This window comes from Narcine bancroftii, chromosome 13 (assembly GCF_036971445.1).
Source record: "Narcine bancroftii isolate sNarBan1 chromosome 13, sNarBan1.hap1, whole genome shotgun sequence".
Taxonomy (NCBI): Eukaryota; Metazoa; Chordata; class Chondrichthyes; order Torpediniformes; family Narcinidae; genus Narcine; species Narcine bancroftii.
The window spans coordinates 16,666,928-16,690,590 of NC_091481.1; the positions used below are offsets into that span (position 1 = coordinate 16,666,928).

Genomic DNA, 23,663 nt, shown 5'->3' on the forward strand with positions numbered 1-23,663 from the left:
CAACCTTTGTCAAGCTGTAGTATTTTTGCTAACATTTTCCTTTTTACCAATACTGGAACCCCCATTTCTGGCTACAGAACACAATTTTGGTCCTACAATCCAAACAGAATGCATCCATTTGTACTTAAAAAAGATAGGACTTGTAGATGCATTTTTAAAATCTTAATTGTTACTTTTCATTTGCTATTGGGTTAATTCATTTTGAAATGAAAGATATAAATGGACACAGTAGTATAACTGCTGGTATTCTCTGATCCAGAGTTTCAATCCCATTATTGTTTCAGCATTTATGTTACAGCTGTGAATATAAATTCAAGCAATTATATTAATGGAAAGGATGGTCACAGAAATGTTAATTATGAAACCACTGTATTGCTGTAAAAACTGATCAGAATATGAGGGTAGATTACAGGGAAAATCAGTGGGACACGTGGATTGCTCTGTGAATTGGTAGTCTCACAAGGCCCAATATCGACATTCTATATCAGAAGAAAAAGTGGAAACATAGAAAATCCATTCAGTTCACTAATGTTCTTCAGGGAAGGAAACTGGCTGTCTTTAATTAGTCCAACCTATACTGAATCTAGGCCACCGATGTATTTGACTCTTAATTACTCCTCAGTTCAGGAGCCAATAAGGAACATCATTGTGGATTGGTACTCACAGAAATTAAAGCAACATGCAAGATTTTTAATATGGACTGGCAGGCAAAACAAGGTGATAGCCGCATACAGAATAACACATTATCCAGAATTCAAGTAACTGACAGCCTCAAAAAAAAATGCGGAAAATAAATAAGTTTTAAAAAATTTGTTTAAAATTGGCTCGCCACTCACCAATCACACAACACGCAATCTCAAGCAACCAGAAATTTCACTTATCTGGCATCTACTAATCCCCATAGTTGCCGGATAACAGGGTTTTACTGTCACTGTTTTAATTGATTTAAACACCTATTTTTTTTTAATATTACTAGTTTGCATTCAACATTCATTTTGCATCTTTGTTTAATGTGCATTCTTTAAACATAATTCAATAAGAGGATAAAACCCCAAGACCCAAAAATAATTCTAGCCACTTGATCTTATGGATTATGGCATGGTAATTTCCTTTTAGCCTAACAAGTCCCATTTTATTTTCTCCACATTCCCTCAACTCTCCTCCCCCCCCCCCATGCACACGTGCGCACGCGCACACATTCCACCAGTCATCGGTCCAGCAGAGGCCAATAAACCTATCAATCTATCCATTTAGACAGAGAGGAAACGAGAAATCTCAAAGGAAACCAAAGTTGTCAAAGTTCAACATAATTTTGGAGGTCAGGATTGAACCTGGGTCACCGGAGGGTTTAAATTTTTTTTAAATCAACATGATAGAAGCTGATTCTGTCTGTTTAAACTCATCTCACCCAATTACACCCAAATTAAACTACAACCCTGTAGATTTTGGAGAATGGAAGGAAACAAGAGCATCTAGAGGAATTAGCTTAATGGTAGGAATAAGAGGGCAGTTGTTATTCAGGTCAGAGGCTTGTGACCAGTGGCATGTTAACAGGAATCAGTGCTGAATCTACTGTTGATTATCAACTATATTAACAACATAGATGACAAGACAGTTAGCAGGTGATACCAAAATTGGTGGCATAGTGGATAGTGAAGAATGTTATCTGAGATTAACTTTAGTAAATTAAACCAAGGAAGGACTACAATGAAATGCAAGACCCTGAGGAGACCTAGGGGTACAGGTTTGTAGTTCCATGAAAGAAGTGACACAGAATAAAAGGGTAGTCAAGAATTTGACACTCTTGTTTTCATCAGTCAAGATATCAAATACAGGAGCAAGGTTATTACCACAGTACAAGATGTTGGTGAGAGCCCCATCAATGATGGTAAAGGGAAAGACATTATTACAACCATTATGAGAAAATTCTCGTCATCAAAGCAGATGTGATGGATAGATAAATTGGGAGAATGCAATAGAATTCTTATATGAAGACTTCGTCAAAACGAGTGTGGGCTTACAATGGACATCAGTCACCAAGCCATCCCCAAGATAGAGACTGAGATCTCAAGAAAAGGAATGATCAGAAATGAATGTGAGAACATTGGAAATAGGCAGCAAAGTGAAGATTTTTTTTTTTAAATTCCGTAGTATCAATGCAGTCATCAATAAGATTCAGATTTATAGCCAGAGCACATACATGACATTGCATTTTTTGTTTCTTTTTTTTCCTGTGAGTGGGGCAGATTTACCACTATTGGTAGTGCAAAAGAAAACTACTGAGTGTATACTTGTAAACAAATAAATACAGCAAATAATGAATATAAACAATCTGACTGGGCATTACAAAGAGAATTTTTAAAAATTGTACAAGTCCTTAAATAAGTCACTGATTAAGTTTTGAGGAGTCTGATGGTGGAGGGGTAGCAGCTGTTCCTGAACCTGGTGGTGCGAGTCTCGTGGCACCTATACCTCTTTCCTGATGGCAGCAGTGAGAACAGAGCATGTGCCGGGTGGTGTGAATCCTTGATGATTGCTGCTACTCTCCGATGGCAGCATTCCCTGTAGATTTTCTTGAGATTGGGGAGGGTTTTGCCTGTGATGTCCCGGACTGTGTCCACTATCTTTTAGAGGTATTGGTGTCCCCATGCCAGACCACGATGCAGACAGTCAGCACACTTTCAACCACACATCTGTTGAAATTTGCCAGGGTTTCTGGTGTCATACCAAACCTCTGCAAACACTTGAAAAAGTAGAGGCACTGACATGCTTTCTTCATAATGCCATTAGTGTGTTGGGTCCAGGAAAGATCCTCTGACATAGTAACTCCCAAGAACTTAAATTTGCTCTCCTTTTCCACATCTGATCCCTCAATAATTATTGGATTGTATACCTCTGGCTTTCGTTTCCCTGAAGTCAATAATCAGCTCCTTAGTTTTGGTGACATTGAGTGCAAGGTTGTTGTTAGTGCACCATTCAGCCAAGTTTTCAATCTCCCTCTTGTATACTGACTAATCACCATTCTTTATGCAATGCACTAATGTTGTATTGTTGGCAAATTTGTAGATGGCGTTATTGTCATAGTGAGCCACATAGTCGTAGGTATGAAGTAAGTAGAACACATCCCTGTGATGCTATGGTACTGACGGAAATCATGGAGATGTTCCTACCAATCCTTCAAGTTTCCATAGGTACCCCTTTGCCATTAAAAAACATGGATGGATTTAAAGGAGACACTGTTCAATGAATTCATCTGGGTAAAGCAGAGTGCTGGTGAAGGGGAATGGTTAAAATTCTATTCAATTTTGAGGAGGATGCTCCAGGCTCTACCAATTGCTAGTCAAAGGCTGTAGCAAGGTTGAGAAAGGCCACAAATGGCAATTGGTAGTGTTTCTAACATTCTCTTGTCTTTGGACAATGAAGATCACGTCCATTATGCTTCAAGATGGTTATAATCCAGATGGTGCTTCACAGGGAAACTATGTAACTACAGAGATGAGGTTATTGAAGAGGACATTGATGATGGCACTTCTTTCAGTAGACATATTGGAGATCCTTTTGCAGTTATTGAATTTGTCTCCTATCTTTTTTATTTTTTTTTAAACTTTATTTATTCATTCAAAATATAGATAATAAGTAACATATATAACAATAAACTAAGCATGCATGATATATATATATATTATAATATATATATATTATAATATATATTATAATATATATTATTATATATATATTATAATATATATATTATTATATATATTATTATATATATATTATAATATATATTATTATATATATATATATATATATATAAGAAAAAATGAAAGAAAAAAAAAGAAAAGAGAAAAAAGGAAAACCCCCCCCCACTTTCTGCCAACTCTCCTAAGGAGAGCCATAAAGAGAAAAAAAATTAAAGAAAAATTAAGCATACATATTAAGATCTAATCAATGTAAATCAAAATGTAAATATTCTGAATATAACAACCACTTTTTAAATTAAAAAAACTATAGTTATCATGCGAAACATGTGATTTTTTCCATTATTAAACAATATTTCATCTCATTATGCCATCTATTAATATCAATCATATTTGTATCTTTCCACGTACTAGCAATACATTTTTTCACTACAGATAATAGATTGAAATAAATATTGTATATGTGGAAAAATATTCATCTTAATTGTATTTATTCTACCCAATAAATTAATAGGTAAATCTTTCCATTTAATCAAATCAGTTTTAATTTATTTTATTAACGGAACGTATTTTAATTTATATAAAGATTGATAATTGACATCCATGATTATACCCAAATACTTAATTCGATCCGTCCATTTCAAATTAAGAATGTTCTTATAAGTTGAATAATCTCCTTCACTCACCGGTAATATTTAGCTTTTTTCCCAATTAACTTAATATCCAGAAAGACACCCATATTGCATCAAACACTCCTTCAAATGCAAAAGTGATTGAGCTAGATTTGTTAGGTACACCAATACATCATCAGTAAATAAATTAATTTTATATTCCTCATCTAAAACTTTCAAACCCTGTATCTGTGTATTCTGTCTTATAAACTGTGCCAAAGGTTCGATCACTAACGCAAACAAAGCTGGTGATAAAGGACAACCTGGGCGAGTAGATCGGGTCAGTTTAAACGATTCAGAAATCAAACCATTCGTCAGTACTCTAGCTACCGGTTTACTATACAAAGCCTTAATCCAACCAGTAAAAAGGACCAAACTTAAATTTCTCCAAAACTTTGAACAAAAAATTCCACTCAACTCTATCAAACGCTTTTTCGGCATCTAAAGATGTCACCATCGGATGGTCTGAAGATTGTCGAAATCTATTAATCAAACTAATCACACATAAAATATTATCCATGGCATATCTATTCTTTATGAAACCTGTTTGATCCATATGAATCAGCTTAGGTAAAAACTTAGCCAATCTATTCACTAAAATTTTAGCTATAATTTTATAATCTACACTCAACAACGAAATCGGTTGATATGAAGATACTTTCAAAGGATCTCTATCTTTCTTTGGAATTACTGTAATTAAAGCACTAGAACAAGACTCAGGCAATTCATAATGTTCTCCAACCTGACGTAGTACATCTCCAAACACTGTAGAGAAGTCAGAATTTGTCTCCTATCTTGAAGATGGTCACAATTACAAAGAAAGGAGCAAATAAATGAGTCAGTCAACACAAGAGAATTTCCAACAAATTTGTGCTGCATAATAGGCACCTAAATACCAATATAAAAACGGAATTGTGAAACACATTCATAGACACGTCTATCAAATTCCACGCTGTGAATAAATTGACTTTAATAATGATGCTTTAATGGGCTTACGGTTGCCTACAATACTAATGCAAAACCATAGACCGTAAATTCTGAAAGGAGTGGAAATGTTGCTAGGCAAATGTAGCTTTCCATTTTCACATGCAAGGATTCTTTTGGGAGGAAAGAAAGGCTTTTCATTGTTTCATTGCTGTGAAAAATAATAACCATAATATAGTTGTATTTTTCTACTTTCTGTGCTTAATAAATTCCCTTCTCATCCATCCATAAAAATGATAGCTCAATCCAGACTATGCTTGAATATCGATGATTTTCCATAAATGCTTTTGAAATACCCAAGATAAGCTCAAACAGATAAAAAGCCTTCTCAGGTTATCCTTGCCAGATGCCTGATTTGCAAAGTGACAAAAGAAAACCAATATTCTAATATTTCTTAGTTGAAATGCCATTTGTTTGGATTAGGGGCTTTCATTCCTTAGTTGCTTTAGAATGTTATCATGGCTACAAAATGGTAACCATTTATTTCTATTGTGCTTTCAACTTGTCTCTTTTATTCAGATGCATGAACTTTCAATTCTCTTTTTAAATATTTTGCTCTAATCCAACTTTAGTCAAGGCACGCTCTTATGCTTATGCACTGTTCCACATCTGGATTCTTATGATTCATTTTTTATCCATGCATTTTTTCCTCATCCCTTTTTTTTTTATCTTGAATTTTCACTGATCCAAATCCTTCTTCTACACTCCCTTCACCCATCCCCATTTCTTTTAGTTTAAACCCCTAGGGACTTGGTATTCTACGAAACTGCTTAATTCAAGTGAAGATCCCTCAATACTGGTACTAGTGCTCAATGAAATGAAACCAATTTCTCTGACAAAAATCTTTAGCCACTCATTCGGTTCAGATTACTGACTTTATGCCAATTTGCACATGGCCTGGGGATTATCATTTTGAGGCTTTGCTTTTTAATTTCCACTCTCGTTGCACCTACATTTTCAGCAAAAAAACCTTTCTAGTTCCACCTACGTTGCTCATTTCGATGTACACCATCACAACAGGATCTTTCACCGCACATTCAAAATTTCCATTCACCCCAGGGATCTGCCTTCACCACTGACTGGATACAGAACTTTCAGAACTCGTGTTCACAGCTGGAAAGGTCCTGTCCGATTATAACTACATTCCTTTCACTCCTTAACTTGAATAGTCCCACTTACTGTATTGAGATTTTTCACCCCTCTGCAGCTTCTGCTCTTATCCACGCAATAATATAGAACTGTATATCACAGGAACAGCTCCTCTGCCCCATGTATCCGGGCCGAAAATGAAGACCAGATCAAACTTAAACTTTGCTGCTTACACTTGATAGATATCCCTCCATCTCTTTCATATTCACATTTCTGTCCAGAAGTCTCTTAAATGTAACAATTGTATCCGCTTCCACCACTACACCAGGGAGCCCATTCCAGGAACCCACACCAATGGTGTGTAAAAAAAAAAAATAAAAAAAAATTGCCCCACAAATCCCTCAAAAACTTCCTTCCCTGATCTTGAATACATGATTGCAAGCTATTGTACTCCTCACTTGTCTCTGAGTGCAATCAGTCGCATTACACATGGAAATAAGATAATAAATTAAGGTGGAGGTCTATGAAGTTATTTTGTTGTTATAAGCCTCAACAGTGAAAGACTCTGTTCGAGAAAGCTGGTCCACTTTAGCTCTGGAAGGGAGAAGAAACTAATGAGGATAAGATAGCAAAATAAAGGTCCCAGATACAAGCTCTCACATCTGCAAGCATTCCAAATATTTACACTGATAAAATTAGATAATGTTAGAATATGTCACACAGATGTTGAATGAGTGATGGCCAAAAAAAATACTTCCCTAATTGACCAAAAGAAACAATTCAACAAGGACCACAATTGTGAGGAGCATCTTGCGCTTGATCTTTCCATCTGGTGACGCCTCATCTCCAATAAATCTTTAATCTATGAATAGCATTCTGGAGCAAACATGATCCCAAATCAACAGCTACATGAATGCTATTAATCATGCCAGCTCAAAGAGGGATCTGTAGCTGATTATGTCAGACAGTTCAAAGCACAAATTGGCCTGATAACTAACATAAGGAAGGTGGAAGTAACATGAAACAGTTTCCTTTATTTTTTTTCCCAAGAGACTTGCACATCAGGTGGTTTTAATTTTATGAAATAATTGGAAGCAGAAAATTTGGAGAAGAAAAGCAATGGTAACAATTGAAAATGGCATATTATCACAGACTATGCACAGTTGGAGTGATACAGGAGATTGAGAATAGATCAGAGCAGGGTTTGGGGAAAACTGAGTTGTGGAGAGGAGGAATGGGTGGGAGTATGGGGATTTGATCCTTGAGAAACTCAAAAGCTGAAGATGCTTGAATCTTGACCAAATAATGAGAATCTAGTGGAACTCAATGGTTCAGACAGCATCTGCAGGCAGGTTCTTGATATGGTGCAATGAGAAATCTCAAAGACCACATTCAAAAATTATTGTAAATGTTAGAAATATATGACTGGAAAAAAATTTCTCTTGAACACACTTCTATGCGAAAATAATCTACCCTGGTAACAGGTGTGATGTGTGATCAAGATGGTCAGCTGTTGGAAGGCAAAAGCTATGTGGGAAAAAAAACTGCACTGCCACCTAGTGACAATAAAATAGCACAGGCACAAAAGTTTATTTGAACCGAGGTGATTGGAACTTTCATTCCCAATCTACATTATTTTAGTGCTGAATGAGCTTTCCTGAACTGGCAATGCTTTGTTGATGCCAAATTTTTATGTTTCTATATTTCAGGTTTGAGAGTTGCTGGGGAGGCTTGCATTTGACATTTCCAATCATCCTTTGGAAAATGATGGTGTTGAGCTCCCTTTTAGGGGAAGATATCCCCAAGGTACTGCAGGGTAGATAGTTCCAGGATTTCAGTACTCTGTGAGTGTAGTGACCATAGATTGTGGAACTTGATAATCAAGGAATTTACTTACATGTAGTACATTAAAACTGTTTAATCCAGCTTTGAAGTTAAATGATCTAAATAAAGTACATTTAAAATGCAGTGATATAAAGAGGTGGTGAACAAGTAGCTTTGATCTCCTTGGTAATTAGGTAACAAGTCAAAACTAGTTAGTTGAAACCAAGTTAGGCAAAGCAATGGAAACTTGGAAATATAAAGTTAGAGGGTAATAAAGCATCCTTTTAGGCTGTGGGCATCAGTGACATGAAGACATTGCAAGAGATATGTTGCTAGTTGGTATGCAGGTAATCAAGAAAATGATTGGGAACCTTGAAAATCATTTCTCTACTTTGAGAAACTTTAGATCAGACTTGAAGAGATGAAGGTTCCAAAAAATGCAATGCTTCAGGGAAGGTGTAGTTTCTGGGGTCACTATTCCAGGAGGCAACCACATTCCTTACATTAAGTAGTGTATAATACCCTAGTCAAGGGACAGAAGAAAGTGAAAACAAGTATGATGCAAGAACCAGAGGATGACATAGGAGTGCTTCAATCCTTGCACGTTTGTAGGATCCAAGCTTCTTGCAGCCTAAATGAGTAAGAGCAGAGACTGTAAGGTATGTAAACAAATAAAAAGCAATGCAGTGATAATAAGGGGCACAATAGTTAACAGATGGAATATCTGTTTTCAGCCCTGCAAATCCTAAAGACTATATTATCTCCTGGCCCAGATTTTCTGCTCCGTTGGCTGTGTAAAAATGTCCTGAAGGAATTTATTTGTTAATTCCATCCCATAATTTTTCCTCCAAGACCCCTGCATATTTTTACAAAGCGGCTGCAGTCTAAATTGACAACAGGCACTCCTTAAGAAGCTGGGCTAACGAATACAACCCTCATCCTCTGACAAACTCCGCAACACAGGGAGTCAGTGTAAAAATGCTTAGGAAAAGTGCATACAGAAATGACCACTCCAGAGGTAAGTATGCAATTTTTTTTTATTTTACTGAATTTTTCCTTTATTTCTGTATAAAAATAATAATTGTTCAAGATATTTCAAACCTGGAAATGAATGAGAGGAGATAAAATATCTATGTGGGAGCCAATGAAACTGGCCTTTCAGTCTATTAAGTCTGCACTGGCCTTCAATCACACATTTTACATTGACTTATATTAATCCTAGTATTCTATTATCCTGACATTCTCTTCAACTCTTGCCAGATTATACCATTAACACAATCATATCAATTTACATCATGTTAAATAAAGCAAATAGTATCTTGACATTCATTGCAAATGTTTCAATGTACCTTACTTTGTACAAATTGTACAATAGTATAATTGTACAAATGTACAATTAATAACTTTAATGTATTCAGCTTCTTGGCCTCCACTGCCTTTGGTTGTGGAGAATTTCACAAATTCACCACCCAGAGTAAAGAAACAACTCTTCATCTCTTTCCTAAAAGACACAACGTGTACCAGGTGTCTGTGACTCCTGGTTCTAAACTTCAACATTAGAGAGAGGGAAGCATCCTCTCCACATCCAATCCATCAAGCCCTTATCAGAATTTTATACTTTTTAATGAGAGCTCTATTTACTCTTTTACCATGTTGTATGTCTAAATTAAAATTAATTGCCCATGGGATATTTTCAAAAGGTATTTCCAGTATTAGAGATAGGAGAATAGTGGTGAATAAAATTACTGAATTAGACAGTGAATTATATTGAAATGAATGAAGTTTTTTTTATATACTTTTTTTGCACTGCCAATAAGGGATAACTAAGCCTCACCTGCCATGACAATTCATGGAATGTAATCCAGGGCAACATTCATGGCTTCAAGACTACCAAGACAAGAAGTCAGAATATAAATATAGTTATCAGAATTAAGGATTATAATTGGTAAGTTACTCTAAGGTTATAGGTTAGTAGCATTATATAACCCAGCTACTGAATAAATATACCATTTAAGTTTTGTAAAATCTCAGAGTACAAGTGAGTTTGTGCTAATAATTGGTAGGTATGGTTTGTCCGGAATGAAAAATACAAAAAAAGGTGAAGGCAATCTCCATTCTTTTGAAACACAGGCATTCAGTTCTGTTTTTACTGCATCTGTGAGGCTCTTCAGTGATGGAGTTATCCATTTCATTCAGATATTTGGTTACAGATGAATGCACCCTGAAGTAAGTCGACACTCCTGGCTTGTCTCTGAACTTTATTATGAAGATACAGGTATAGACCATACCTATGAGTAACTGGGAAATTAGATCATAATTTACATCCTAATCCTTGAAGGTATCTTGAAGTCATAAGGGTGCATTCATTAGGCATTTATTCTAACTACAATCTACTACTCCATGTTAAACCATGAAGAGAAGTTGCTTCTATTACTACAGGCAATTCAAGAAAAACGAAAAACTATTTCAATGCAAAACAGTACAAAAAGAGGTCATTATTCTCTTTGAAACTGAACTTCATTTTAATCAATTTAGACAATATCCTTCTATGAGTTTTATAGAGAATTTTAAGATATTAATGATAAGCTATACTAAACCACAAAAATCTTACTCTAGTAAGCCCCTATAGCTTATGGTTTACTTTAGTTAAATAACATGTCCTAAATTATTGTCAATTATGTTATGTTCCTGGTACTGCAACAGAGACTACATTTCAATCATGGTTTATTGTCTGTTGAATAATTTGAAAGCTCCTGGTTGGAAAAAAAATTGACTATCACTTCATAGTCTTTGGCTTCAATGATAAAGTTGTAACTTTCACTAAAGACCATCAGCCATCTCAAGTTCATACACAGACTCCCTCTCTGTCTTTGTCTCCACTGACCTGCACACACTACATTTTCCTGTGCAGTCTTTCACTTCAGCAAGCATAGTGATTCAAAAGCTATCCTCAAACTGTAGTTCTGACCCAGAATGTGATGCATATCCACTCTATCTCATGGATTTAGGTAGTATAATTTTATCATCAGTGGTGCTCAGATAATCCTGAAAGTTGTAGTTGAGGTCAAGAGTGCACAGGTGTTCTCGCTACCTCTCTGTTTTTGCTGTGTCACAGAACTTACTGTAGCTTTTTAAAAAAAAAAATCAATTGCCAAGGTAAAGGCAGTTCAGTTCCATCAGCATATTGACTTGCTCTGTTTCGGTGGGACTGTGATCTGCCTTTCATGCAGAGTTATGCACTCCCTAATTCACTCCACTTCCATATTTCACCCATCAGGGCTGTAACCCAACATTCATACGCTTGCCTCATTATCATAAATCCAGTACTACTGCTCACCACTCAATTACCTGAGCCCTATTAGCCAAACATTACCGCCCTTTCATGCATGGAAACCACTGTACACAGCAAGTATTAATGGAAGAGGGGCACAAATGCCACGTGTTTTTATCATAATGCAGAATACTAGAAATTATGAAAATGACTGGTCTGAAGCAATTAAAGTGAGGAGTATGCACACACCTCATCTTATTTAGATTATTTCAGTTCATCAGTTCTCTTCTGATTTAAGACTACAAATAATGTAAATGTTTTTGATATTCTAACATACAAGATTTTTCTCCTTTCATTGTAAACTAAGTTGGGTTTCTTTTTTGTCAAATGTTCAAGAATAGGTTTAATAACAGTGGACCTAACAATATGAAGTGAAGATGAAAAGAACTTTCTCACACGATTTCACATTCGCAACTACGGCAATGAAACTTTGAAGATGGAATGAGGATCTGCACACTGGGCATAAGGGTAATGGAAGCACCATTGAGCAGAAGAATGGTCTAGGTGCAAGTTTATTAGTGGACAAACAGGAAAGTCTTCTTCCTCATCTAGTAACATGCTCTGCTTCCTATCCATTCTTCCATTCATCCTTTCCAGTTCTATTTTAAGAGCAAGATTCTAGATGCCAGACAGAAACCTGAATAGACTAACCGTGCCTGGAGAGATTTTTTTTTTTGCATTTACGCTAGTGGCTGGAGCATAGAATTCCAAATAACAACTCTGTCATCGTTGATTGGCATCACAATTTGTCTGCTCTTCAGGCTTGCAGTGGCTGTTACATGTGCATATGGTATTTGGCTAATATCCAATCAGAAATATGCACCTGCATTACATAACCCGTCTCATGGCTCGCCAACAAATAACTTTTGTTTTTTTCTAAAAATTGTTTCAATTTTAAACCCTTATTCCACCCCCCCCCCCCCCCAGTTGTATTCTTGATAATGGCTCTTGTTGATAAAATATCTATCTCAGTGCCATAAAAGCTTGAAATGCAAACCAATTGCCCTCTCGGCTTTAGGTGGCCTGATAAGTTTTTTGCTTGGTCCTGAGAATAAATGCTAAGTACTGGATAAGAAAGCTTATATCAAAAAATAGTTGTAAAGAGTAGGATTTTCCCCCTTTAGAATCTAAAGGATTGGGTTTCCTTTTTTTTTTAAAAAAAAAGAAATCTTCACCAAGCTCAATATTACATTAACCACAGCATGTGGAATTTTCCAGTACTCTCTCCTCCTTTCTCCAAAGGTGTGACATCCTTGCACGATTTCTATCTTGAATATTGCTCGAAATTGTCACTATTCAAGTGTGAGCCTGAATAATGCTTCAACAAATGTTTCACCTATAGGAGACTGCAGAACTGAATTTTCAGTCCATGTACCAAGCAGCTGGAAGGCATTCTTGCTGACACTGATCTCACTAACTGAAAGAAACCATGGTACAATTATAGTATCAGTGCCATTACAACATTTCAAATCAATGCAAATTGGGGATAAAACCAGAAACTTTTTTTGTCTATGCAGATCAAAATTGTACTCGCTGAACTCCCTTAAGGATCAGGAAACCTGCACTGCTTCAAAATTGAAACACAATCCCAGCTCCACAAAATAATTGGCAAAATGTACTAAATTAGTTCAAAGGCATTAATCATAATTTCTTGACATTGGAGATGTTAATAATGTATAATTGAATCAGCAGTAATTGAATCTTAATGGTAACTGAAATGCACATTCTATTAATTAAATCATAAAACTAACATCAAGTGAGCATCCTAATAAATGAATCTGATTATTTTTTTTTTACTCGGACTGGAGTCAAGGAGAAGTGTTACATTCTTTGTACTGTTTTAATGAAAGGATCATTTGACTTTAGACTCTGATTGTCTATGATTGTTGTAGATTTAATTCACATTCTGAGAGAGTACAAGTGAACTAATTATCAGTAAAAATCTCAATGATAGTCCCAACCAAATTAAGGAAGCCAGATTTTATGGTGTTAACTCCTGTTTCCCCCTTGCTACGTCTTCAATGAATAGTCATTTATAGATCTCAAAGAAAGTAATACAGTCATATGGGAAACACAACAGCCAGTGATGTGACAATGACCATATAATGTTTAATTTAATAATGTCAAGTAAGGTATTTAAAACTAGGCAAGATAAAGGAGAAAATTCGCAACTTAAGTTATATCATGTTTTGGGATCTTTTGCATCCCATCTGAGAGTAATTAGGATCTTGATTCAACATCTTATTTGAAAGACAGGTCCTTTGGCCAATTAATTATCTGAAAGGACAACCCACTTAAATCCGCAGCTTCTTCAATGTTTTAATTATTTTAGATGTTTATAATGCTCACTCTTTTGTATGCAGAGTGAAGCTTAGTTAGTTGCAATTTCACATATCAAAAGAAGTTTGAGCATTAAAATCTGGGCCATAATTCTTTTGCAGTGCTGAGCGAATATTGATTTGTGAGAGGTTCAGCCTTTTGATGATATTAAATCACTAATTTTCCAGGTGGATATAAAAAATTGCATTTCTTTATTATAAATGCCCAAAAAAATCTAAACAATCTACCTGGTCATTATCATTTTTCTGTTCAGGGAATAATGACCACAAGTTGCCCAGTGCATTTAATAACTAGAGTTGAGGCTGCAAAAAGCCTATTTAAATGCACATTTTTATAAAAACCATCATAGATTCATAGGCAATTTTATCATTAATCTCTGCAGCAAAAAAATTCACACATCTCTCCATTCATTTTTTAAAAATCATACTGTATTTATTTTTTTTTAAATGGAATCAAATGGGTTTAATTTAATTGCAGTTTCTTCTCACCAGTGGCAAGTCAGTAAAGAAATGAACTTTAGGCAGTTAACTCAATTTTCATCAATAATATGTCAATAGAATTTTAAAAGTAATTTCCATTCTTGTTGCCATTTTACTGGTGTTAAAAATTCTCAGAGACACAATGAAAAGTATGATTAAAAAAATAAAGCACAAGAATCCAATAAAGTACAGGAGGATTTATCTTTTTGGAGTGTCTTGTTCTGGCTTAAAGAGGCAACATGGGGCAAATTAATATCACTTACACTAGGGTAGGGTTTTCCAAACTAGGTTCCATGGGAAGGTGCAGGGGTTCCGTGGAAGAAATGATAGGAAGTAATAACGATCTACCCATCTTTCTTCAAATCACTTATTACCTCCGTTTGTTTCTGGGGTGGCAGAAAATAGTGCACTCCACCCTAAGAAAACAAAACTGCGTCTTGAGGCCTGACGTCAGAAGCGCAGACATCAGGACTGCGCATCATTTTCAACCAATGAGAATCATTTTAGATATTCCACGTGTGCAATATTAAGATTCATGGATCATTGGATTAAAAAACTAGGAGACAGGATAATTCATCTGAAGAGAGTACTGAGGTGCCACCATTTTTTCATGAAGATTCTTCGATTACGCCTGATCAAGTGTTTTTAAAGAAACAAAGGTATGATGAAAATTATTTGTCACTTGGAATCATCTCAGCCAGGAATAATGAGGCACCAGATGCACAATTTTCGTATTATGCAGCAATGAAAACAAAGTACAGAAACCGACTTGATTCCGCTCCTGGCATAAGAATACAACTATCTAATATTGTGTCCAACATTAAAAAGATCTGTGAAGACAAGAAACAATTTCATTCATCCCAGTAAATGTAAATTAGAGGCAACAAATAATTTCAATGTGGAGAATGGTAAGTTTATTTACTTTCTTACTATGCTTGTGTGTATCCCAGGTCTTTTAAACTGTAATTGACGACTGGGGTCACACGATTTCCAAGTGTGCCCAAAAGGATTCTGTGAGCTAAGATGTTTGGGAAGCCCTGGACTTGGGAATCTCCTTGGAACAAATTATTTAGTACTGTGAAGCTATTTTTCTCAAAATCGTAAAGGTTTAATTGAATTTAAAAGTGAAAAATTTCCAAGATAGCTTCCAATACAGATGGGTACTTAATAATTGGTTCAGGCATGCTCCATGACATTGTGGCTGAAGATATTTAGGGTGACTTGATCCACTTCTACTTTTAAGGATCCAAAAAACTCTCTGCTTTGGTACGATTTCCCAAGTAGGACCCACACTGCTAGTTTTACCACTTCTGGTTTTCCCACACATTTTACAGCATTAAATTTCATCTCCTGCCCTTTCTTCCATGTTATCCACTCTTGGTATTTTCCTCAAAATCTATTTTTCCACAAATTCTGGAATCTTCAAATTGGAAATTCGATCATTAATACACATTTTTAAAAATGGTCCAAGTACCAACCACTGGGAACTCTACTGCACACTTCTTTCAAGAACAATAAACAACTTTTCACAAGTGAGCTCTGCCTTTTGTTGTTTTGTCAATTTTCTATTATACTTCGCCCAGTTCTTTAATTACATTTTGCCCTCAATCTTGATGAAAAGCTTGCACCTTTTGGAAGCATTTCCCTTATCAACCCTTTCAGTTACATCTGCAAAAAAACCTTTTGTAACTCAATTTTTTTTTTGAAGGGTTGATGAGTGAAATGGTTCCAAAAGGTGTAAGCTTCTGCAAGTTTCCTCCAGTGTGTTCCCTGAATCTACAGATTATGTCCAGGCCCATTCCAATTTCCTTAGCAAAATAGTTGACATTCCAAACAAAAAAAATACAGAAAACACTGAGGTCAGGCAACATCATTGGGAAGTGTTAGCAATTCAAGTTGTGGTTCTTTAATTTGCTAGCTTGAAATTCTAACCTTTTTATTCTCTTCACACAGATGCTGTTTGACCTGTTCAGTGTTTCCAGGTGAAATCAAGGTGTTCAAAAAATATAGCTCAGGAAGAAATGAGAATATCACTGTTAATGAAAATGTTGCAGTTTTGTAGACAAAGGATAGTCCAGAAAGATCAAGACCAGAAATTGCCTTTTTCAAAGCAAGATACAATTGAGATCACATATGGGAGGACCTCTCCTGGAGCCAGCTTTTCAAGGAAACTGTGAAGAAGGCACACCAATGGCTCTACTTTCTAAGACATCAGTGGAGATTTGGTATGTCATTGGATATTCTATTAAACTTTTCCTGGTGCAAGTGGATGTATATGGACATTATAGACTGGCAATTTGAGTGCACAGGGATGCAGAAGGTATCAAATGTAGCCCAGTCCATCACAAACCCCAGCCTCTGAGATCCAATGAAGACACCCAAGTGAGGCACTGCCTCAAGATGGGAATCAACATCATAAAGGACCACCATCATCCTAGTCACAACCTCTTCTTCCTGCTACCTTCAGGAAGAAGCCTGGTCCAGCATCTCAAGGTTCAAGAACTGTTTCTCCCATCACCCCCTCCCCCCAAACAGCTCTTGACATCCTCTTACTACCCTAATCATAAACTACTCTCGCACCATTGAATCAACACTTTTTTCTTGTAGTATCATAACTCTGAACATTTATCATATTTAATATTTAGGATCTCTTTTTGTACGGTAATTTAATGTAAACTTATGGAGTTGTTTTTATTTATAAAATACTTGTTTGGCTGCAGTAAGATTTTTGGTGAGTATGTAAATTGTTCTTGTGTATGACTAAGCTCATTATCATCAATTGAGATGCAATTATATGGACTATTCAATCAGTCACCAATAAGACAAAGCAAATTTATAAGGAAATAAGAGTTTTGCATTGCACCATAAAAGTTGTGATAATGGTGGACTTCAATTAACTATCCCAATTTGTAATTGATAAGTGTTTTTAATTCAGATCTCCAGCCTGCAGTTTAAGACTGCATTCATATGGACTGTGATTGGTGCACATTACAAACAAAACCTTTTCTATACCTGCTATTAATTTTAACCCATCCAGAATTTTAACTATTTTTTTTCCATTTCCTATTACATCAGAAACACATTCTATCAAGGCTGATATAAAATTAACATTTAGAACCTCAGCCACAACCACTGCCTTGAGTAACTTTTTTTTAAACTTTTGTTGGCCCTACTTGCAACTATTTCTTGGATCACATGCCTCCAGATTTTCTTTTCTTTTGTTACACTCACTCTTTGGTTCTGTTATTTTCTTTGTCCTCTTGAAATTTTAAGTCATTTTATTCTTGTTTGTTTTAGCCAATTGTCAGAGGCTATGTTTTTTCTCCCTTGACCGTTTTACTCACAAGTGGGAATAGATTTAAAATCTCTAATACCTCATGGAATGCATTAGAATGAAGGGCCCACATCTTGAAGCTCTTCTATTAAAGTTTTGATTATCAAGCTTTGCTTCCATCTACCTTGCCCAGATCAGTTCTTCACCTATTCAAAAGTACAATTCAATTTACTAGTTTGTTTTTTTAAATCTTTGTTCTTTTCTACATCTACTCTAAACCGTCTCTATTACAATCACTACTTTCTAGACATTTCCTGAATGACACCAATTTTGATCGACTCAGCAGTGCCCCTTGTTTCTTATGACCATAAGACCTCAAGATATAAGAGCAGAGTAGGCCATTTAGCCCATCAAGTCCACTCCGCCATTCCATCATGAGCTGATCCATTCTCTCACTCAGCCCCACTCCCCTGTCTTTTCCCCATAACCTGGCTATTAAGATTCCTATCAATCTCTGCCTTAAATACATTTAACAACTTGGCCTCCACAGCTGCCCATGGCAGCTCCAGAGGTTCATCACTCTCTGGCTAAAAACATCCCTTTACACCTCCAAATTTTGAATTTTCTCCCAACCCAAATAATAGCCTGTCCTTTTATTCTTTCTACCAAAGTGCATTACTGTACGCTTTTCAACATTGTATTTCATTTTCCATTTCTCTGCCCATTCTCCTAACCTATTCAAGTATCTCTGCACCTTTTTTGTGTCCTCATCACTACCTGCCCCTCCACCTCTATTTGTATCACCTGCAAACTTAGCCACATCTGCAATCCAAATCAGCAATTACAATGTATAAAGTGAAATGAAACACAAAAGTCTACAGACACTGTGATTACAATAAACACAGAAATGCTGGAGAAATTTAACAGGTCTCTCAGTGTCCATAGGAGGTAAAGAAGTGCTCAGGACTGAAATGTCAGTTACATATCTATGGACGCTGCAAGACTTGCTGAGTTCCTCCAGCATCTCTGAGCAAAAAAAAGACTCCTTCAGAACACCACTGGTGGCCAACCAGAATAGGATTCCTTTATTCCCATTCCCTGCTTCCTGATGATCAGCCAATGCTCTACCCATGCTAGTATCTTTCCTGCAATTCAATGGGCTCTCATCTTGTTAAGCAACCTCATGTGTGGCACCTTTCCAAAGACCTTTTGAAATCCAAATTTTCAACATCCACTGCATCGCCTTTGTCTAGACTGTTTGTGGTTTCCTCAAAAAAAATGACAGAAAGATAGTAATCTGGACAGTTACTCTCACCACACCTGGAATTCTTTTTGCCCCTCATATTAATGCTATTTCAATCTGATAGCTGAAGCATAACATTATGCCTACTCTAAAGCTTATGCTCCATGTTGACAGCCAACAGAACAGTCTGTTCACTTCCAATCTCTCTAAAAATAAATTATTTTAATTTTTCCTGATCATTCTCTCCCTTCAACATTCTTCTTTATCAGCAATGTCACAGATCCTCATTTCTTCCCATTCCCATCTTTCCTGTATGCATTGAATGCAGGAATGTTTATAGCACATTGGTGCCTTTTTTGTAGTTGTTCATAAGATCATCAGTCCAGATGATTAACGAAGATCAACAGCTTTGTTTAAGAATGGTAGGGCACTGAGGGGTGCGGTAACACAGAGGGATCTGGGAGTACAGACACACAATTCCCCTGAAGGCAATGTCACAGGTAGATAGATTTGTAAACAGAGCTTCTGGCAATATTGGCATTCATAAATCAAAGTATTGAGTATTAGATTTTGGATGTTATGGTAAAGTTGTATAAGACACTGGTGAGGCTAAATTTGGAGTATTGTGTGCAGTTTTGGTCACTTAACCATAGGAAAGATATCAATAAGCTGGAAAGAGTGCAGAGAAGATTTACTTGGATGTTGCCCAGACTCCAGGAATTGAGTTATAGGGAAAGGTAAAACAGGTTAGGACTTTATTCCCTGGAGTATAGAAAAATGAGGGGAGATTTGATAGAGGTATTTAAAATTATGAGGATGATAGAGTAAATATAGATAGGCTTTTTCCCCACTGAAGATAGGTGAGATACAAATCAGAAGGCATGGGTTAAGGGGAAAAATTTAGGGGGAACTTGTTCACACAGAGAGTGGTGGGAGTGTTGAACAAAATGCCAGCTGAAATGGTGGATGCAGGCTCAATTTTAACATTTACGAAGAATTTGGACAGGTACATGGATGGAAGAGGTATGGAGGGATTATAGACTGGGTGGAGCCAGTAGGACTAGGCAGAAAAATGGTTTGGCACAGACTAGAAGGGCTGAAGTGGGCAAAGGAGTTAAGGGTTATGGGGATAAGGCTGGAAAGTGGTACTGATGGTAGTGATCAGCCATGATCTGTAAAATAGCGGTGCTGGCTCGACAGGCCGAAGGGCCCACTCCAGCTCCTATTGCCTATTGTTTGTGTGCTGTAATGTTTTATGGTCTGTGGAGGTGCAATCAGTTCACCTGGTTCATTCTGAGTCCAAGGAACATCTAATATTGAAAGGCTTTCCATAAAAAGTAATAGGTAAAATGTGCATGTCCCGTTGGAGAGCCTGGGTTTTAAAAAAATATTTTCTTAAAAACAGACCAAAGAGCATTATGTTAGTGGCCTTTAACCGCAGCAAGAGGGCACAATACTTCAGTTTTTGAATGGTGCACAATAAACATAAACTACCTACCTTGGAGTATCTTCTTTATTCGTCCAATGAAATGCATCTTCCATACACCTGAGGAAAATAACCTAGGTTGATGATTTTTGCGCTGTGCAAGGGGTAAAAAACTACAAGAATCTTAGATTGTGCTTCAGCAGATAGTCTATCTTAGAAAAGCCCCACTACGCATGCTGATTTGTTCTGACACTCAGCTAAAAGCATAACTGAGCTACACTAAAGTAAGAACCCTGCTGAATATGTATTAGATAAGTTAGATTAGGTGCTAATAAATTCACATCATTTTAAGGAATAAAGATTAGCCCACTAACGAATGAACTGGCTTCTTCATACCATATCCCCTGCACTATTCTTAGAAGAGATACAAGATCAACTGTCAAAATTAACTTGCTAAATATAAATCTAATTTTAATAAATGCTAAATTAAAGAACTATCACTTAGAGATGTGTGTGATTTGTTTTCTGTTGCAGCCAAACAATGGTATTTTTAATTTGATTGGTATTTGCCATTTAAAAATAATTAAATCTTACAGCAAGAGTTCACAGCAATCGAAAATTAATGCTGGTAACCCTTTTAGGAAGTGTCCAAGCATTAATCATCTGGAACAAACAATCTGCTCCAAATTCTCCCACATTGGCATTCAAATTATGTTAGCCCTGGAGGACAAAGGTGAGTGGTTATGGAGTTCAGTCCTACCACCCTGATCATCTTGGTGTATAAATATTATCAACAAGTTCGTGCAATCAAATGTCAACACAAACCTTCAGTCATTTAAGAAAACACCACTGTATCTGCTAAAGCAATTTTACTGAACAAATATGATCATGCAGACACGTGCAATGCATTGTGTTTTTATCTGCTAACATTCAATGAAACCCAACAAGAAACAACCAGTAAGTTACACACAGTGAGGTATCGTATTTCATAGACTACAGTGCAAGGATCGACAAAAAGTTAAAACTGAAAATAAAATCCGACTTAGATGCTACTGCATTTTTATGCACATAATTACATCTATTTTATTTATAATGCCATTCCTGTGTGTTAATTTGAAATAATTTTACTCTCAATACCTAATTTTGTGGAAAACTTTAGGTAGATCTTAAATGCAGCGACTAGACACAGTAGTTGTAATCTACCAAAATCCATTTGATTCTGGAGAGCTCCCAAGGGTCTAAAAGGCAGCAAATTCAATGCCATCATTCAAGAGGGGGGCAGAATGCAAGAAATGTTCATCTGGTTCGCATCTGTCATAGAGGAAAATGCTTGAATTCATTACTGTAGTAATAGAACATTTTTTTAAAAATTAAGTACAACTTTATAAAAGAGAAATAGTGCTCTAAAGATTTGTAATGATTTAAGGATGCAATCATTGCAGAGAAAAGAAAACAATGCATTCAAAAAGATGCACATTGAGTTGGGAGGAATAATTATTAGCATGGTTAGGGGATTGGCCAAGTAACAGAAGTGACAATCATGGGCCTTTTGTAGCTCTTAATCAGTAACTATAGGAGTTCTACAGGGATCAGTACCAAGGCCTCAACTATTCATGACTATATTAATGATTTGTATGAAGGAAGGAGATTCCATTTGCTGATAATAGATTGACAAGTGGGTTAACAAACAGTGAGGAAGATAAAGAGCAGATAGAATGCGTGAAGAAATGCAAGCTTATCCATCTTGGAAGGAAGATTGTAAAAGTAAATTCATTTTGAACAGTAAGAATACAAAATGCAGAAAGAAGTCTGGACATCCCGCTACGTGGAACACAAGAATCTAAGTTGTGACAAGGAACGCCAATGGAATGTTGACCTTTCTAGAAAAAAAGAATGGAGTATAAAGCACTGGGAAGTTCTGATGCAACTTTATAGGATGCTGGTGATACTGCATCTATAGTTTTAATCTCCAGATTTATGCATGGTATGCTTAGATGGAAGGCAGGAAGAGAAGCTCACTACTTTGATATCTGGGATGAAGGTATTAATGTACATAAATTGTGTCTATACTATTGAAGTTTAGAAGGACAATAGATAATTCTGGTCATAGAATCATGGAGATGTAGTACAAAAACATGCCCTTTGTCCCAAAGAGACCTCCAACCAGCACGGTCTGTAAGGAGTTTGTATGTTTTCCTTGTATCTGCATGAGTTTTCCCTGAAAAAAACTCCATTGTAGGTTAATTTGGGTGTAAATAGGCAGCATGGGTATAAATGGCCAAAAGAAAGGCTTCTACCATGCTGTAAACTATATTTTTTAAAAATTTAAAAACATATCCACTTACTAATCTTACGTTAATTCCATTTTCCTGTATTCTCCCCACATCAACTCCCCCAGATTCTAAAACTCACCTACATACAAGGGATAATTTACAATGGAAATTTAACCTACCAACCCACACCTCTTTGGAACGTGGAAGGAAACTACAGCACTTGACAGAAACCCAAGGAGTCACAGGTATTCAGATAACACCCAAGGTCAGGATTGAACCCAGTCTTTTAGCACTATGGGCAGTGGCCCACCATCAGAGATACCACGAGAGTCATAACCAATCACGAGTCCCAGGTGGACCTCACAAACCCCAGGCTCTCGTGATAGGGGCATAGACACCATCACAGGCTTCTATAAAACAAAATCAAGCAACTGTACATTCCTCCCCAATGAGCTCAAGGCATTCACAGGAGGCCAGTGAAACAGACCTCATCATCCTCATCAACACCCACATGGACTGCGACCACTGCAAACGTCAGATCGGCTTTCCAGAGAATAAACCTGCTGAAAGCAACTAGCCTCGACAGAGACCCTGGATGTATTATTCGAGTCTGTGCAGAGCAGCGGGGCAGGAGTATTCACAGGCATGGTCAACCTCTCCCAGTGGTTCAAGGCGGCTACTTTCATCATGGTGCAGATGAAATATAGAGTGACAGGCCTAAATGATGATTGACCGATGGTTCTGACATCCACCTCGTGCTGGGTTGTGTTAACACCCAGCTCCCCAGCCAGCCTCGACCCAATCTACTATACCTAGAGTAGACATCATCTCACTGGCCTGGAACATCCAGAAAACAAAGGCATGGCTACAACACTACCTCCAACAGTATCAAGTAAACTCATCCCCAAACTCAGAACCCTCCTTTGCAATTGGGTCAACGATCTCCTGCTTTGCAAGTAGCTATCGGTTGGTGCTGATTGGCGACAACGCTTTCATGATCGTTTTCAACACTGGGGTGCCACAAGGCT

General features: G+C 36.7%; 1 protein-coding gene across 13 annotated transcripts in view; it reads right to left on the bottom strand.

Moving 5' to 3' along the window:
• magi2a (membrane associated guanylate kinase, WW and PDZ domain containing 2a) overlaps nt 1-23,663 on the bottom strand; it is a 251,791-nt gene that overhangs the window by 211,836 nt on the left and 16,292 nt on the right. For 12 of the 13 annotated variants that reach the window (XM_069909259.1, XM_069909257.1, XM_069909254.1 and 9 more), the window contains one exon: nt 20,435-20,482. In XM_069909259.1, the coding sequence (XP_069765360.1) occupies nt 20,435-20,482 (48 nt within the window). Of the gene's footprint in view, nt 1-20,434; nt 20,483-21,499; nt 21,674-23,663 lie in introns of all 13 variants that reach the window. The other variant, XM_069909258.1, reaches the window with a different exon arrangement.